This window comes from Rhyacophila brunnea, unplaced genomic scaffold (assembly GCF_057557595.1).
Source record: "Rhyacophila brunnea isolate RB1 unplaced genomic scaffold, BYU_Rbru_1.0 scaffold_4, whole genome shotgun sequence".
NCBI lineage: Eukaryota > Metazoa > Arthropoda > Insecta > Trichoptera > Rhyacophilidae > Rhyacophila > Rhyacophila brunnea.
Window position 1 is genome coordinate 16,488,452 of NW_028233068.1, and position 18,169 is coordinate 16,506,620.

The window sequence follows — 18,169 nt, forward strand, 5'->3', positions numbered from 1 at the left end:
ACTAAAGGCAGGTAACATCTAAAAGCTATAATTATTACCTTGCAAGCATGTGAATTATTTACGATACCGATTAAATATGCAAATCTGAAAGACGAACTCTTTGTACTATCGACAATGTTGACATTATTAATTTCATAAACACACGAAATCTCGGCACAATATATGAATTTCTTGCCTTGTCAATGAAAAACTATAAGTATACGAATTCAGTATACCTTACTAGGTATACTGTATCCATGATAGGGCGATTGAATCAGTTGGTCACTGATAAAGTGACGATTAGGTTATTTAAAGTTAATATTAACTATTAATTTATAATTATTCAATTTATATTGTATTGTTTGCATACTTTTGTCATTGTATGATAATTAAAAAATATTTTAATAGCTATCAGGAAACCAAAATTTAAAAGATGGCAAGGATTCTAACTAGAATACCTTGTCTTTCAGAAAATTGCAAGCATTTCAAAACAATTTTAGATTCACTCAAACAATCAATTTCATAAATTATGCATGTTATAAGTTATAACCAATTATTACACTCGGCCTTCTTGGGCGTTTGACATGTTACCGCTGGGGTTTTGCCTAATTAAAATATTAATTTTGTTCTGCCTACCAATGTAACCACACTAAAAACGTTCAATACTACAATTTCACAAGGCTCTCTCTAGGCCAGAGTACCAACATCAATATGTAAATTGTGTTTTATGTTTTCCAGGACCGTGAAAATGTGAAAGTTATTGGGATAAAGTATATGATTCGGCCACCGCGCGTCGTCTCATTAAAACTTGTTCTAGACAGTGGAGGTCATTTTACAGTTCGTTATCATGACATGCCTGACGTTCTGGATTTTTTGGTTCTGCGGCAAACATTTGACACGGCCGCAGAGAGGCAGTGGGTGCCCGGTGACAGGTAAGCTATTGCCATGCAAATTTATATACTATTTTAGTAAACAGTTATGATTACAATACCTTTTTTCACTTGCGAAATAAATAAACATGAGGAAGGTGTTTGCCATACGGGAGAAGGAACAATTATAAAAATGTTTGGATTTTTGAATGTACTGTAAATTTCGATAGTGTCGGCAGGAAACAAGGAAGGGAGGGAGGTGAGTGAGATAAAATAATACAACAGGCAAAATCCAAACACTGTTGGCAACAGCAACCGTATATAATAAATACGTTACCACTGACTATTTCCTGTGCAAGGGAAGAATTTAGATTTGCGCGACTCAATTGTTGAACAGTCTATACCACTATAGAAAGATATTTGCTTGTTAGCTGTCATTTAATGTGTTTTTTTTTGTGACAGATTCCGCTGCATGATAGATGATGGCTGGTGGATGGGCGCAGTTGTGGAAGACAGTGAGAGTAACTCAAAGGGCTCATCCGACCTATTTCTCAGCTTGAGGGTGCGCTGGGACAATGGAGAGTATGAACAGATGAGTCCTTGGGATTTGGAGCCTGTCGATGATGATCGTGAGTTATAATTTATTATTGTAGCCGTTAATGTTCTATTCTCAACTCTAAATGGAAACTGTTTCCCAACAACTCTATTGCGGTTTTTGAACTCCACCAGCATCTGTGTGTGTCCAAAGCCACTCCTCCAGTTTTTGATGTCCAACATGACACTAGAAACTAGGGATTGCAATACCGGTATTTCAAAACCGGTATCTAATTATTTATCGATACCGAAATACCGGTTCAAATGATCCAAAATACCGGTAGTTTCGGTGTTAAATAAGCATACACGTTTTATGTTTTTCGAAAACGAATTTAATGTTATTTTTCCCATGTTTTTATTAGCTCGTATTCTTGTTTGTCCAAGATTTGTATTGGACGATTAAAGATTTTTAACTAATTTCCCGACTAGCTAGACATTTGAAACTTTTAGAATATATCAGAACACGACGACAATGCATTCTTTTAATACTTTAGCCATTTTTAAGCAGAATTGAATTCATTTTCAGTTAATTCTATTTTATATGGAAAGTTATTATTGTTGGTTGCTAAGGGGTCCTAGCAACTAAATTATTAATATCCGTACCTATGACGTAAATTGGATTGTTTAATGTTATTATTATAAAAAAACTAGTATAGTTTTAAAATACATGTAATAAAATAAGAAAATCAAGTAATTCAATGAGTTATTGAGCATTTAATGACATGAGGTTTTGGCATAAAAATATTTTCAACATTTTGACATATCATTTACAATAATAGATGTTTTATTATAGAAAACTTATGAAATTAAAACAAGATCTTGGAAATTAAATGAACACATGATAAAATGAAACTAACAGTATTAATAATAGTTGGTAAAATCTAATATATTTTTAAAATATATTTATTAAAAAAAAGAAAATTAAGTAATTACATGAGTTATTGAACATTTAATGACATATGGGGTTTTGGCATAAAAATATTTTCAACATTTTGACATATCATTTACAATAATAAATGTTTTATTATAGAAAAACTTATGAAATTAAAACAAGAGCATGGGAATAAAATAAAAACATGATAAAATTAAACCAACAGTGATAATAATAGTTGGTAAACAGTTGTTTATGAGTAATACTTATAGTATTTATATAAAAAAATTAACAGGTATTAAAATTTATATTATAAAATGTATGATAAACCGGATCTATCAATGGCAATAAACTGATGAAGTCATCTTTCTTAGATTGATTTATTGGCAGAGCTGTTATAGCATTGCTTAATTTATTAACAATGTTCCTTCTTCCTCTTGTCGTACGGCGTAAATCAAGTTGAAGAAATGGGTCATCTTCATGTAATGAATATTTAAATTTTATTAAACCAAACTCCTCATACCTGAACCATCTGATTTTGTTCCAAACGACATTTTCTCCAACTGTATTAATTTTTCGCTTCACCAGTTGATTAGAAAGAAGGCTTGAATACTTATAAATCTCATCCTGAGACACCTCTTTAACAATAAAAGATTTCTTGCCCCTTATTGTTCTAACAAACTGATACCAATCATGGGCAATATTAATTTCTATGTTGGAAGTTTTCTTGGCTTTTTCAATTCGTGAATGGTCAGTGTCACATTCAAGTCGCGTATGGCCTGGGAGCAAATATTTATGATCCATGACCTGGATAGTTGGTGATGTACTTACAAAGTAAGATAGAGCTGCAGTTATTATGTTATTTTTATTTTGTCCCGGACAAGAATGAGAGGATGCAATAACACTTTGAACAGTTGGACTTAAGGTATTCAGAAGACTTATCACACAAAACGCTATTTAGTTCAGATATTCCCTCGTGTCCCATATAATAACATGTGGTTTGGTTCGATATGCAATTTCTTACGGTCAAATTATATGTGTACAATTGATTTTTATAGTATCGAGGGCTTAGTGTCAGACAACACTATCTACAAAAGTGCAACTTTACAGGAGAGCCAAAAATCGTTATTTTAGATTCTTGTAACTCAACAAGGGAAATGTTTATTTAAAACCTAATGTTAATATTTTATAATTTATTGTGTATTGTACATTTATCTTGCTTATGATGATGTTAAAATTTATAGGGATAGTTTTTAAAAAATATGAAAACAAGGGTAACTTATGTAGTTAGCGTTAAACTTTACTGACGATTAAATAAGAAATTAAAAAAGATTGACATAACGTTGTTTTACTATCATGTAGCCGTAAATGTAAAATAACGTTATCTCAAAAAAAAAAAAAAAACACTTTTTTGTAGATAACGTTGTCTGACTTTAAGCACTCGGTATATATAGTGATATTTGAGTTAAGAGAAGGCGTTGGCAAACACTGCTGCAGGTCGAATGCTAAAAAAGCAATTATACCTTCAGATTGGCGAGCTTTGGTCTTATTGTTTTTTTTTTTTAATTCATAGCCTTTATCTGCCACTTGCAAACTTGTCGATTTTCAATTTTTGTTTTATTTGTAAATCTGTAGCACATTTTAATTGAATATTGTATGTATCACAAGTTTTTCATGTGTTTTTGCTAGGTACTTTAAATTTATATCTTTATCGGTCATATTTTTTCCGTTTGCATATCACAGTTCATTTCAAACATTTTTGATATGTTTAGCTGCCCAGACAGGTATTCTTTGGATGTGCGACGACGTGAATAATGACTTTCATGCTTAGGAAAGCTTTTTATGTGTGCAGTAACTTCTTCCCTTTCGTTTGTTTTCTTGTTAATGGGTTCGTGTTTTCCACGGTTATTCTTCTTTCGACCATGTCCGATCCTAATAGGATCATATGGGCCTCCATAGAGCAGAGGTTTGTATTAACAGATTTAGTTTTTTACGAGAAATGGATGTCAGCCACTTGCTCAACCTATTAGGTCCATACCCTGACAGACACAAATTGAAAAACAATATGTGTACTTGCCAGACCCAGGATTCGAACCTGGGAACCACGGCGTTATAGTCCAACGCTTAAGCCGCGCGGCCAATACCAATAAATCCTGTATCTTTACGATCGCCAAAACACGACTTATATGCTTCTGCCATATTGGTACGGATATATACGCGCGTTACCATGGAAATCAATATGAAATGTCAAAATGACATTTCAGTATTCTATATTTATTTAGTATTTCTATCAAGTACAATAAAAAGTTTTTATTAATACATAGCATTGATCAAGTTTATATGATTCAACAGAAAATTTAAAAAATGTGGTATATAAAAAGTTCGTTTTATCTTATAATTATTTTATTATTTATACTAGTACTATATTGTATATTATTCAATTTAGTATATAAGTTCTATGCTGCCGAAACGCAAATATATTGGCTTAACCCGATCCCTGCGTAGCGTCATCAACAAAAATAGTCACCGCTGCGTGCATATTTTTGAAATGTTATTATTCCTTGTACCGTAATAAATACATCAGTTAAAAATAATTGGTCTGAGTTTTATTATCCCCAAATCCATAAAGTTTGCGTCGATACACTTAAAAATAACAATAAAGGCCTTATGCAATAATGTAAACTTGAAGAAACATCTCTATACAAAAAAACTCACTGCTACGCAAATCCACCATTTTGTCCGAAGCTAATCGGCCGGGACCACTGCGCCGACCCTCTTTTGGTCCCTTTTTCAAACTTTTAAAGCTCGGCATCTCCTTCCGGTTCTTCCTAACCGTGCCACAAGCATTGGTTTTATTAGTGTGGAGGAATTTAAAAAGAGCTGGACTGGAATACCAATTGTCGCACCGTAAGGTATGACCTTTTTTGATATAATCGTTTAATAACGTGGTAACCACCGCACCAGATATTCCCAAATTTTGGTCGTCCACTATATCTGTGCCATCGCCACAATATATAATAAAATCGATTATATAGCCGGTCATGACATCGCACAATACAAACATTTTTATTCCAAAACGATGCCTTTTTGACGGAATAAATTGTTTAAATATGAGCCTACCCTTTAAAGCAATACATAATACTCTCGTCAATGCACAAGTATTGGTGCGGGACATGTCTCTCCAAAAATTTTGCTCATAATAAAAATGTAGGTAGGTACTTTAGGTTGTCTGATCCGTTTGATCCTTGCAAATACAAATTAAGGCGTTGTATGGCGGCTACCCATTTCTTCACATAGTTTTTGAAATAGGCGGGCGTTTTGTTTTAATATAATTTACAATTTTTATCTAGCCAGCTAGCGCTAGCTGGCGATATTCCGCGACTGTGCTGCCATCTGTAGTGCATTGGCAATTCAAAATATTATTATTTTATCACAATATTTTCCGTAACTAAGTTTATTTCAATTTTTTGGAATTATAAATAGCTGAATGAAAATGTATCACTTCCTATTTTTTTTAATTCATGTATACAGTGGCGAGGGCCCACTCAATATTCGCTCGCGACCCACTGGTGGGTCGCGACCCATAGTTTGGGAAACCATGCTCTACATAGTCAATTTTAGTAAATTAGGCCATGTTAACAACCGCAGAAAAAATATCTGTTTCGACTGATGTTTATTACATATTGATTTTGTGTTATAGGTCTGCCGAAAGAAGTAGGCGGCTGGGTTTCAGTTTTGCCATCGGAGCTGGAGGCTTTACTTTACCGACCGAGGCCTGAAGAGTGGCCGGGAGGAGATCGGCAAGCCGCCTGTCAAATGATTGCCAAAGGGATCGACCAGGTGAAAAAAAATTCTAAACATAAGTTAGTTCATATTACATATAAAGGTCGATTTTACATTTTTCAATAAGTCTTATTGATATGAATCCATACTAATATGTTGTATAAATTCTTAACCAAGGCAAATTTTTGCTCATAGAATCAATATGTATGTATATTTATGATTAAAGTTAAAGTGAAGTTAAATTCATATAATATGATTAACAGCCCACATGCCCAACGTAGGTCAAAACGGAGATTTTATGGTATTTCAGAGCATAAGCCTGGACATTCAGAGTTAACACATTTGAAGATGATTCTAAAGATACTGATTATAAGCTATGTCTTTGACCATTCAAAACATCCTACGAATAATGTTTGCTTTACCGAACCGGAAAAAGAAATCGTGCCCATCTTTTGAATAATAAAATGCCTAATTCTTGTCAAATTTGGGATCACAGAGATTATAAATATAATTTTTTATCGTAAATATTTCACTATAATAATGTCAACATAAATTTTACTAATGGTTTCATAAATGGGTTTAAACATTAATAAACCTAAAAAATCTTAACACCACTGCACATGGATGTACTGAAATATGACTATATTCTAAAACATTAGATCGAGAGATTTAAAAGAATACTATGTTATTTAATAAAAATACTTTATGCAATCATCAAATGTTTAAAATAAATATAAAGAATAATAAGGCTTCAAAATTATATAAATAGATTATCTAAAACGTTTAAGAAATGTCCAGGCTTATGCTCTGAAATACCATAAAAGCTCCATTTCGACCTACGTTGGGCATGTGGGCCCTTAATATAAATTTCAAATATTAACCAATTATTATTAATTTTCATCATACACACATTGTTCTTGATTAGGATCGTTTATTTGTTCATTAGAGCCAACTTCACATAATTATGGCTAGTTTTTTTAAATTAAAATGTAATTCTCCCGTTTTTAGGTGATGGGACTGGCTATAGCGGAACCGTTTGTGGCACCTGTTGATTTGAATGCGTACCCTTCGTATGCCTACGTTATTGAATATCCAATCGATCTGTCCACCATCAAGGTAAAATGTCTCTCTCTTAAGGTAAAGGACAGTTGATTCTTGGTTCGCCTTGTTGTTCTACCTTGGCGGCGGATCAACTGTGTTGAAAAAAATTGGGAACAATAATTTTTATCATAATTATCGTTATCACACTTTGAACAATAAAAGTCTTTTTGAATTTGAAATATTTTTTGTATGATTGAGAAGTATTCAAGTGATTCACTAGTTTTATTATATTTTTATGGATGGCGGTGAAGTTATAATTTGTAATGTTCAATACATGTAGTGAAATTGATTATGATTATTATGACAATTATTGCATACTTAGTTATGAATATTTTATTGATGTCTTGGATTAAGCGGAAAATTGATTATTCCGGGAATAGATTTTTCCATCTACCTGAGTAAATCAAGAGTCAACACTCTACTTCAAATAAATTTATTCTCTAATATTTGGGGTATTATTTTGAATGATATTACTTTTCATATGTTTTATTGATATATTGATTGTCATAATACATTTTATGTTACAGGCCCGTTTCGAAAATCATTTCTATCGACGTGTGACCTCGGCTCAATTTGACGTCCGATACATGGCTACCAATGCAGAAAAATTCAACTTGACCCACTCGCATATCATTAAGCAAGCTAGGATTATTACCGACCTGTGTCTTAAAGTTATCAGGTAAAATTTAATTTAAATAATAAATATAAAATATAAATACTTATATTCTTTCCACCGCGTAATTCGTACTATAATCATAAATGGATTTGTTTTAGCGAACATGTTAAAGTAGTATTTATATCTTTATCATTTCAGTGATCCTTTTGATATAGATGTACCGACAACATATCACAGCCTCGTTGATACCTATCATTCTTCTGATTCTGATCTTCCACTCTCGAAACAGGTAAACTGCATTTTCAACAGAATACTCAAGGTACTATGCCGAGTCAATGTTATTGTAAAAGTAATAATGTCGGTACATGATTGCAGGGTACTTCAAAAGAAGCATCCGGTGCTAAGAGTAGCGGTCGCCATTGGAAATCGCGCTGTAAAAATGTTTTGAATGGGCTGCTCGCCAATGCTGATTCATTTCCTTTCAGAAGCCCTGTGTCTGTACATCAAATGCCTGGTTAGTTGATTACTATAATACCTTACCTAAAACCAACAGAATTCTTTGTTCACCTCTATTTGAAATCTATGGAAAATTGTCTTATTTGTGATTTATTTAATTAAAAGTGGAATAAGTACCAAGAAATTTTTCATTTTATTAAATTAATCAATAATACAATGCAGTTTCACCATGAATTGACAGTTAACACAATAAAAGTAATTAAATAAATCAAAATATTTATTATTTCATAATTCAAAATTAAAGTCGTCAATTAAAAGACTTCGTTTTAATGGCAATCTATTTCACTTTTGCAACACATATCCAAACAATATTTTTTTTTTAAATTATTCATTTTATTACCGATCTCCTTTTTCCTATGAATACTGGATTTGCACGACATTATAACAGATTGAAATTATAATATAATCTGGTCGTTTTGTATTATTGGTAGGTAACTAGACGTCTGATTAATTACACCATGTTAATTTTATGATGCAAACTTCAATATTTTTTTTTACCCAACTTTCCACCGATAAAAATCAGTAAACTTCATTTTTCGTCGCCAACATACTCCCTATACAAATCTATAGAATTTTTTCCCCTTGATAATGTATTACTAATTGCATATATGTATTTGTTTTTTCAGACTATCTGCAGGTTGTAGCGATACCGATGGATTTATACACGGTACAGCAGCGCTTGCAGTCTGACCAATATCCTGATCCTCCGTCTTTTGCCAAGGACATACGGCTCATCTTTAGTAATTCAAAAATATACAACACCAATAAACGAAGTAGAGTAAGTTACGAACATTAATATTCTAATTGCTTGATATTGTCCAGTCAATAGGTGATCTGTAACCTCTCCGAACCAATGAACAGTTCACTTTGGTGCATTTGATGTTCAAATTATATTCTATTTTGATTTTAATGCGTTAACATTATATACCCGCAAAAAAATTCATACTGTAGTTAATTCGTCATGCTCAGCAAAGCCGGTGCGCATGTCAGCTAGGTCAGGGGGATGGGTGAATTTCTCCGTAGACAGACAAGTGGCAACAGTGACAAAATCCTAACTGCACACTAGGTTCTAACTATTTACATAATTCATTCTTCATCATTGATAACAATTTTTGAATCTGTAAAATAACATGATATTGATTTTATTGCAATTACACTACGATTGTGAGTGTTGCCAAGAAATTGTAAAAATAAATTATAATAATTGGATAAATGCTCGATTTGAAGATTTGAGATATCATTACAGGTATGTTTTTATCAAAAAACTAATCCGATGAATAAGTATTGTGAACTGTACACATAACACACCCGTTCATATGTTACCATTAGAGTACTAAATAATGGACGATGTAAGTGGGTTCACCTTTTCAAGAAATGTAATTTGCTATATTAGATGAAGGAATTCAAGTCATTTTACTTATAATTTACTAACAGTGTATTCTTGTTTCTTTGCACTCCTTTCTGAAGCCTCCTAATGGGGTAAGTGTACTATAAACGTATTGGAGAGAATATATATTTCGTATTAATAATTAATACACAAACAACTTTATTTGGAATAATCTTACATATCAATTTTAATACGGCGAGATTTTTGAAAATCACTCATTGTATCTTAAAAGCCTGTTTTTTTTTAGTAATGATTAAAATTTTATTCTAGGTATACGCAATGACCGTTCGATTGGAAAACCTGTTTGAGACTCTATTCAGACCAATTCTGCACAACTGGAAAGTAACGAAAAGACGAAATGGAGCACATGGTGAGATTTATCTATTTATTATTGTTGTCAATCATTGCGTCAATGGTGTGTGAAACTTGAAATCGGATGCCAATTATTTTCGGCAGGAATTGAAAGTGGATGTTGTTTTCAGCCACTTCGAATTCTTCATCGGAAAGTTATTCGGATAACTGCGGCGCTGTGGAACCGCCGCGCCGTCGCCCTGATCAGAATGGCCACGTCGTAAGGAAAAACCAAGACGGGAGGGGTAAAGACTCAGATAGCTGGGACAGTGATGTACCTCTCAGAGAGTCGCAGCAATATAAAGGTTAGGTGACATTTATATAAATTACTATAAACATACGACATTTGAATCCATTTCAAATAGATTATTATTTTTTTTTGTCCTTTTTGAATGTATGACTCGCACTCTAAATTTAAAATATGTTCAATCATATTATCAAAGATCTAGAGAAAAGTAATCTAATTTATTCATACCAAATTATTAATAAAATCAGTTAATTTGGTTCATATTTAAGGTGGGTCACACATACAAATCCAGCACGATCGGATCATGTCTCTATGTGTTAAGATGGCATTCACAATGCACATATAAGAGTTGATTCAATATTGTTGAAAAAATAGCTGTTGCAAACAGAAAGGGTTGGGAATCACTTAAATCGTTATAATATAATCTGGCTTAATTTTGAATGATTAATTTTATTACCAGGAAAAGGCAAAGGTAAACGTAGTGACCAGACAATGGAAACGAGTCCACCAGTTCGAACGTCCCGCCGCACACGCCCCCCTTCCCACACTCCCGTACAATCTCATCATGTCTCCGAGTATCTTCAACTGCAGCAGACTTCCACATCTCGCAACAGGTTCCATTCAACAATTTTCTCTTATTACCTATGCATATCTCATAACTGCATGTTGCAGGTTCATTTGTAGTAAACTTCACACTTTCTTCCCTCATATTTGTCAAAAGCTGAATGAATTTCAACACAATTTTAGATTCACTCAGTGAATCCCATAGATTATGAATTGTTCAGCTATTGCCAAGATAAATTCTGAAAGTTGCGTTTATTTCAAATAGATAGTACAGTAGAACCTCGATAATTCGTAAAATGATGAATCGATTTTCGCCGTATTTCGAATTTTTCGTCAATTTACTATGAATGGCCAAAAACTCCTAATGTACTATGACACAAATGACTTATCTCAGCATCAATATTATTATTGCAGTGAATGTCAATCAGGGTTCATGTACTTGTCATTCATGTAAATTCAGAATCCATTACTTTATTAATGTGAAAAACATGTTGTTTTTTGAAACAAATGGTTTTCAATGAAAAAAAAAAATAATTCACGAAATTAGTATCTAACTAACTTAACTAACAGAATTATGTTTTGAATATGTATTTTAATAAACTATGAGACTCTTTTCTTTTAAGTTTTTGATTTAAGTTGACAACAACTGAATGTTTAGATTATTAAACTGGCAATAATGAATACAGTGACCCTTTGTTTGACAGGACTAGTTCACTAATTGACTTAATGAGTACTTGACATTTTTATTATTGTTTATAGAGCCAATTTCGAATATGAGATATGTTTGACTGGTATCGGAAATAAAGCATTCAAATTTATCTTATAACTGTGTCTGCGATGGTCAAGCAGTAATGTGTCAGCTTCATCATTTATGGCACTACAACCCTTGGCGGGTCTTGGCCTCCAAAAACTTCATCCATCCTGGACAATCCAGCGCTGACACTCTCCAGTTGCTTTGACCGAGCATTTTTAAATCTCCCGTAGTGCAGTCTAGCCATCTCAATTTCGGCTTTCTAGGTCTTCTCTTGCCATCGGGGTTGCGTACAGCCTCGCCGGTATATCCTCCGGCATCATATGCACGTGGCCGATCCAGCGCATTCTCTGCATTTTCATATGCCACATGATCTTTTTGCCCCCATAAAGTTTGTACAGCTCCTCATTATACCTTGACCTCCAAATGCCACTTTCTTGAACAGCTCCAAAGAATTTTCTCAAAACTCTCTCATAGATATTCATATTTCTCTCATCCTGTTTGCTGAGTGCCCAGCATTCTGTGTCATGATGCGTCAGTTTATTGGGTTCAAATCCCGGGACTGGAAAATTTACATGTTGTTTTTTCAATGTATGTTTGGATCCAGAGCATGTACCTAATAGGTTGAGCAAGTCTAATCATGTATATCTCGTAAAACCTCCTTAATGTGCTGGTGTACAGAATATTAATTCAACTACACTATAAACGTTGCGTAATCACCGTCAAGTGATGTGATACAAAAAGTTGATAAGACTCACTCTAGTTATAGTTAAAAAAAAATTGTTGTATGTATTTCTATTAAATCATTTTAATAATATATAATACAAATATGCATACCGGATGTCTTGACCACAGTATCGTGAATGTGATATTATTTTAGTGAGCGCTGGGGAGATGAGGCCGATGAGGATGAGTTTGAGAGCGACAATGAGTCGCGCGTCACCGACGATGACAGCGGAGAGAGCTATAAACCGACCAAAAATGACAGCGGAGTCATCTTGGCTTTCCACGGAAAGGCTGCTAAACGAAAAAAGGTTCATTATTTTTATTTATCTCGTCTTCGTCCACTCCTACATTTCAAATGACAATAAGGCTTTCTGACATTCTTGGTGAAGTGAACAGATCCCGTCTATTTGAGCAATCAAGGTCTATTGGTGACGGCCGCCCTTCATAAAGATATTCTTTCAGTTGACAGCTTTCCGACAATCAACAAAAAAGTAATATAGAAGAATTTACTGAATGTAAAACATGAGTTTTTTTTTATGTAATTCATGGCAAATATAAAAGCATTCCCATACTAACCCGTGTGGTTATTTTTTAATGTCTATGTTGAATGATTGACAGCAATTTCTAGTAAAAAATTGAGGATGATCAAGATTGACACAGTTTGTAGACTAGTTTATGATTTTGCACAGAGATGGTTGAGTTTCCTGGGGTAGGCCTGAAATGGACAGTGATTTTATCTTAATTGTTTTTAGGGTAAAAGAAAAATGGACGACAAGAAACGAACTACGAATCGGATGAAACACAGCAGAAAACGGCCTAAAGCGAAGAGAAGGTATCTATCTCATTTTTTTTTTGTGTATGCCAATGCTATTTTAGTTGAAGTATAATTTTTAGAAAAAATGAAAGATTCTGAGAGCACTATTTAGAGCCATAAATGAAGATGGAGTTGTGATGCATGACACAACTGTAAATTCATTAAAATTTCCTGATGGATCACAATGGGGACAACTAGATGTAGTGCATAAAAGATTTAAAATTAAGCATGTAGCACGGTGCTGTTGTATGTTTGAAGGAAACGAGCCAGCGGAGTGACCACCGAAGACATGCACAGCTCATCAGAGACGGGCGTATCCATTGTGACAGGCGCCACTCACAACGGTCGGTACGAAAGTGATCACTCATTCCAACTGAGAGCCATTCACTCCGGTCAAGATAATAACCGCCAGAACAGCAATTCTGATGGTGACAGTGATGACGCCCCACTCGGAAATATGAGGTCAGTCATTTTAATTGTGTCTAATGAAAAGTTTTCACTTTTTGTTGTCATTAGGTTTTACAATTATTCAATGTAGATTTTGGCCCGCCCATCGGAGAGGTTTCTTAACATTACTCTCTTTCAGTTAATCAAAATATACAATAATTTTGTTATTATTGTTCATAAATGTTCTAAAAGACAGAATGGGGGATGATTCTTTGGGCGATAAATTTAGTAACATTAGTGATTGTGGTTGATATTGAATATTCCTATTTTGATTTGAACAATTAAACAACCAACCATGAAGGGGAGGACCATCTAACATTAATTCCAGATAATGGTCAAACATAAAAAATCAGCTTTTAAATTCATACAATTCACAAAAATATCTGATATAAGAGTTGGATAAAATCCTATTAATTATTTCGATCTAATTGTCAATGGTGAATTGTATAATCTTTTATTACGATTACATAACATTTTGTGCTATCTGTTACAGGAGCCATGGCTTACGAGTAGGCTTATAATGTCGTGGGTGCCAGGTTCGAATCCTCGGTCTGGCATTGTATTATCGATATTATTGATATACAGTAAAACCTCGTTAGTAAGAAAATTGATAATTCGAAATTTGCCGTAATTCGAAATTTTCCCGAAAAAAAAATTCCTTGAACATTATTTTCATATAAAACCATACCTTTAATTCGAATTTCGCAATTCGAAATGATTTCAGAGTCGCTGGCATATAAAAATATTCAATAAATCATAATAAAGTACACTATTTCATGAGCCAGTCATTGAAAATTATGACAGACTTTTCTTAAAACATCAAAAATTACTTATTTTATGATGGTAATAAAAATAATCCTTTAGATAATACATTTTATGACCCAATTTGGTAGGCACATCTATGATCAGAAACGAAATTAATGAAAATCAAAAAAAAAAAAAATTTCAAAATTTTAATATTTTTCCCCCATACTACAATTTTGAAAAAAAAATATTTTAATTTTCATTCATTTTGTTTCCGATCATAGATGTCCCTGCCAAATTTCCGATTCAATTATCTCAAATTAAAATCCGTGCTAAATACCAAGCGTCATTAATCCATTGCGTGTAGGGACCAAAAGAATGTATTACTAGAAGATTACTAAACGAATACATTATCATGAACATTATAAGATCCTGAAAAAATCGCAATTTTCAAAACCCGAAAACCTTATCAAAAATATGAAATATTTAGAAGTATTTAATTGAAAACGTCAGTTGACTATTTGACTCGAAGGATACGAGCAACACACGCCGCTTCTACCGGATGCGTGACTCACAACACGTCATCTAACAATGATCAAACAAGCAATGTCAAGGCGACTAAAGCTGCGTTCACACATTGCATATAACTTACGTTTTATTATTTTTTACTTTATGCTGGAAGTGATGGCGTCTCAATGCAGGCTAATCTTATCTTGCATTCACATTGTTTTCACTCATTTTTTTACATATTTTTTTTTTTATATAGGTTTTCTAACATTATCGATGTATTTATTACATTATATAACATTACTTATGTATTAGACAAATCAATGAAATTACACCATGTTTATATTCAATTTGCTACATAAAAGTTATTATTCACACTACTTATATTTATGGAACAACCTAAAACATGGATCAAGACAAAATCCGGGATTTCCGGAACAATCTGGGCAGCAAAAAATGGAATCGCAGCATTTATTGAGATTATCCAAACAATATTTACACCTTTTTGTTTTTCCGTTATTCCCTTTTTCTAATAAAATGGGTAAATATATTTTACATGGTAGAGTAGAACTCAATGGTGTAGTAGAAAGCAACAATTTTTTGATAACGGCTAGCCTAAAATCATAAAATGTAGCTTTTTTTATCACAAGTTTCTCGGTATAAATAATAAGAATTTAGCAAAATTGATTGAAAAATATGTATTCCGAGTTTTTTATACCACCAAAGTGTTTTCCGTTGACATGGATAGTATGCCATCATTTGATCATGGTAGTCGATGCCACCCATAAACTTATTGTACTCCGCTATCATTTTTGGTTTTGTAAGCCGTTTCCCGAAGCGATTTGTTGTTTCTGTAATTTCGCCATCAAATTCTGAAGATATTGATAGAACTTCTCTTCTATCCTTCCACTTCGTAATACAGACTCCGTGCTCTGTATATTGACTAATCGATTCTCCAGTTTTTAGTTTTTTATTTGCAACATTTACGGAGTTGCCTTTTCTGTTGCTTCTCAGTGTTCCAGTTACATACGTGTCTTCATTTAGCATAGATTCTGTTAGTTCTACGCTATTATAAAAATTGTCCATGAACAAATAATGACCGTATCCAGTTTTCCCATTCATTAGTTTGAAAACCATTTTGTTGGTATGATTTTTGCCACCTAACTCCATAAACTATCATTTTCAAAGCCAGGCCATTCGATTCCGCCAGTAATCCCGTATTTGGCCTTTTTACCCTTGATGTATTGACGAATAATCAATCTGCCTCTCCACAGCATGAGAGATTCATCAATAGATAAATTTTTTTGAGGTGCATAAATAGTTGAATAGTTGAAAAAATCTATCAGCGGCTTCTAGGGTTTCCAATCCAGGGATCCCGAGCTATTTTCGATACCTATGAATCCCGGGATTGGTAAACATAATCCCGAAAATTTCGGGATTGATTTTTTTTATCAATTTTTATGGAAAATAAAATACATACGAAAATATAACAGAAAAAATACTTTTAATAACAAAAAACTAAATTAGAAATAAACTGATTTTGAATGAAGTTTAATTTATACCCATATGTAAGTTGCCGATTCTTTTTATTTTTTCAGATGAATTAATAAAAATGAGAAAGATTGTAAAAAAACAATGCTTCGCGCTTTTAACAAAGTAATTCCACTATGATCTCATAAATTTTACGGCAGTTTCATATTTTGCCATAAACCACGATTTGCTTTACTATTTTAAATCACGCTAACCCATTCATTAAGTCTTTACTATCAGAAACAGCAATCTCATATTAAATTCATATTATTATTTATATTACAATATTATTTACTCCATTAAACTTATGTATTTTCAAGATTGAACATTTAACATAATTAATAATTAACAATAATAATTACAAGATAAAAATAACTTTTTATTTACAACGTTTTTAAATTTTCTGTTGAATTATTATGCTCAATATGCTCAAATTTGTACTTGATATGAAGTATATATAAGATATGAAATGTCATTTTGACATTTCATTTTGATTTCCATAGTAACGCACGTATATATTAATAATTTAGTTGCTAGAACCACCGCCTTGCCTTAGTAACCACCAATAATAGTCTTTTACTTTTTATGGATTTTTCTGAAATAACTTTCCATACAAAACAGAATTAACTGAAAATGAATTCAATTCTGCTTAAAGATGGCTAAAAGTATTAAAATAATGCATTGGAATCGTGTTCTGATATATTCTAAAAGTTTAAAATGTCTAGCTAGTCGGTAAGTTAGTTAAAAATCGATTGAAAGATTTGTACCGGACAAACAACCTCCGGACAGATAAGAATACGAGCTAATAAAAACGTTGTAAAAAAATGTCTTAAATAGTATAAATTATACTAGATTTATTTTTGACCGATTTTATCAATGCTATTTGTAAATATAAAAAAAATATATTAAATATGGAAAAAATGCCAATCCCGGGACCAATCCCGGGATTGTCAAATTGTAATCCCGAAATCCCGGGATCATAATTTTGGCTCGGGATTGGATTCCCTAGCGGCTTCACTTTATCCAATGTAGAACTATTTTCGATATTCTTATTGAAATGTAATGCACGTTATATTATCAATAAAAACCTATCTAGACATATAATAGACATTAAAATAGAATAAAGTGTAAATCAACGACAATCAAGTTAAATAAGAACATAAATGGTGCAAATGACAAATAAGAGAGAATTAAGTACCCTATATTTAATTTTCGTGGGTTTAAATAAAATATTTTTGAAAACACATAATCTAAATAATTTTCACCGCCAAGAGTCTTTTGAAACACAAATGAAAAATATACGTATTGCGGCGAATTTGGAAATGGTACTGAAAAATAATGGTAAGCTGAAAAAATTATGGAACCATAAAACAATAAAAAATATACAATTCAAATATTTGCGCCTGTACACTACTCAGGTTAACTGATTTTTCCGTATTTGTGGTATACTTCATTGTTAGTGTACGTCCTGAGTGGCAGCGTTCGGCGCAGCGTTGAGCGTTTTGCGCAACTCAAATGTATAACTGTGTGTGAAAATGTTCGTAGACAATGCCATTTTTTGGTTATACATTTATACGTTTGAGTTGCGCAAAACGCTCAACGCTGCGCCGAACGCTGGCACTGAGGCCTCACACTTATGATTATTATGATCAAAATTATGGAACCATCAGTGAAAATCTAAGGTTTCGGCCACATAGGCAGGTGCTTCGCTAGTCCTGAGCTAGATGCTATGCTTGTCTACTAAAAACACTACTACCACATTGCACGCTTTG

General features: G+C 33.0%; 1 protein-coding gene across 3 annotated transcripts in view; it reads left to right on the forward strand.

Moving 5' to 3' along the window:
* Positions 1–18,169, forward strand: part of BRWD3 (bromodomain and WD repeat-containing protein) — a 46,404-nt gene that overhangs the window by 22,031 nt on the left and 6,204 nt on the right. For 2 of the 3 annotated variants that reach the window (XM_085954560.1, XM_085954562.1), the window contains 14 exons: positions 718–911; positions 1,311–1,477; positions 6,014–6,153; positions 7,105–7,212; positions 7,725–7,876; positions 8,012–8,102; positions 8,189–8,327; positions 8,956–9,107; positions 9,987–10,086; positions 10,199–10,372; positions 10,775–10,928; positions 12,510–12,663; positions 13,108–13,187; positions 13,428–13,631. In XM_085954560.1, coding sequence (XP_085810686.1) covers positions 718–911; positions 1,311–1,477; positions 6,014–6,153; positions 7,105–7,212; positions 7,725–7,876; positions 8,012–8,102; positions 8,189–8,327; positions 8,956–9,107; positions 9,987–10,086; positions 10,199–10,372; positions 10,775–10,928; positions 12,510–12,663; positions 13,108–13,187; positions 13,428–13,631 — 2,009 coding nt within the window. Of the gene's footprint in view, positions 1–717; positions 912–1,310; positions 1,478–6,013; positions 6,154–7,104; positions 7,213–7,724; positions 7,877–8,011; positions 8,103–8,188; positions 8,328–8,955; positions 9,108–9,796; positions 9,809–9,986; positions 10,087–10,198; positions 10,373–10,774; positions 10,929–12,509; positions 12,664–13,107; positions 13,188–13,427; positions 13,632–18,169 lie in introns of all 3 variants that reach the window. The other variant, XM_085954559.1, reaches the window with a different exon arrangement.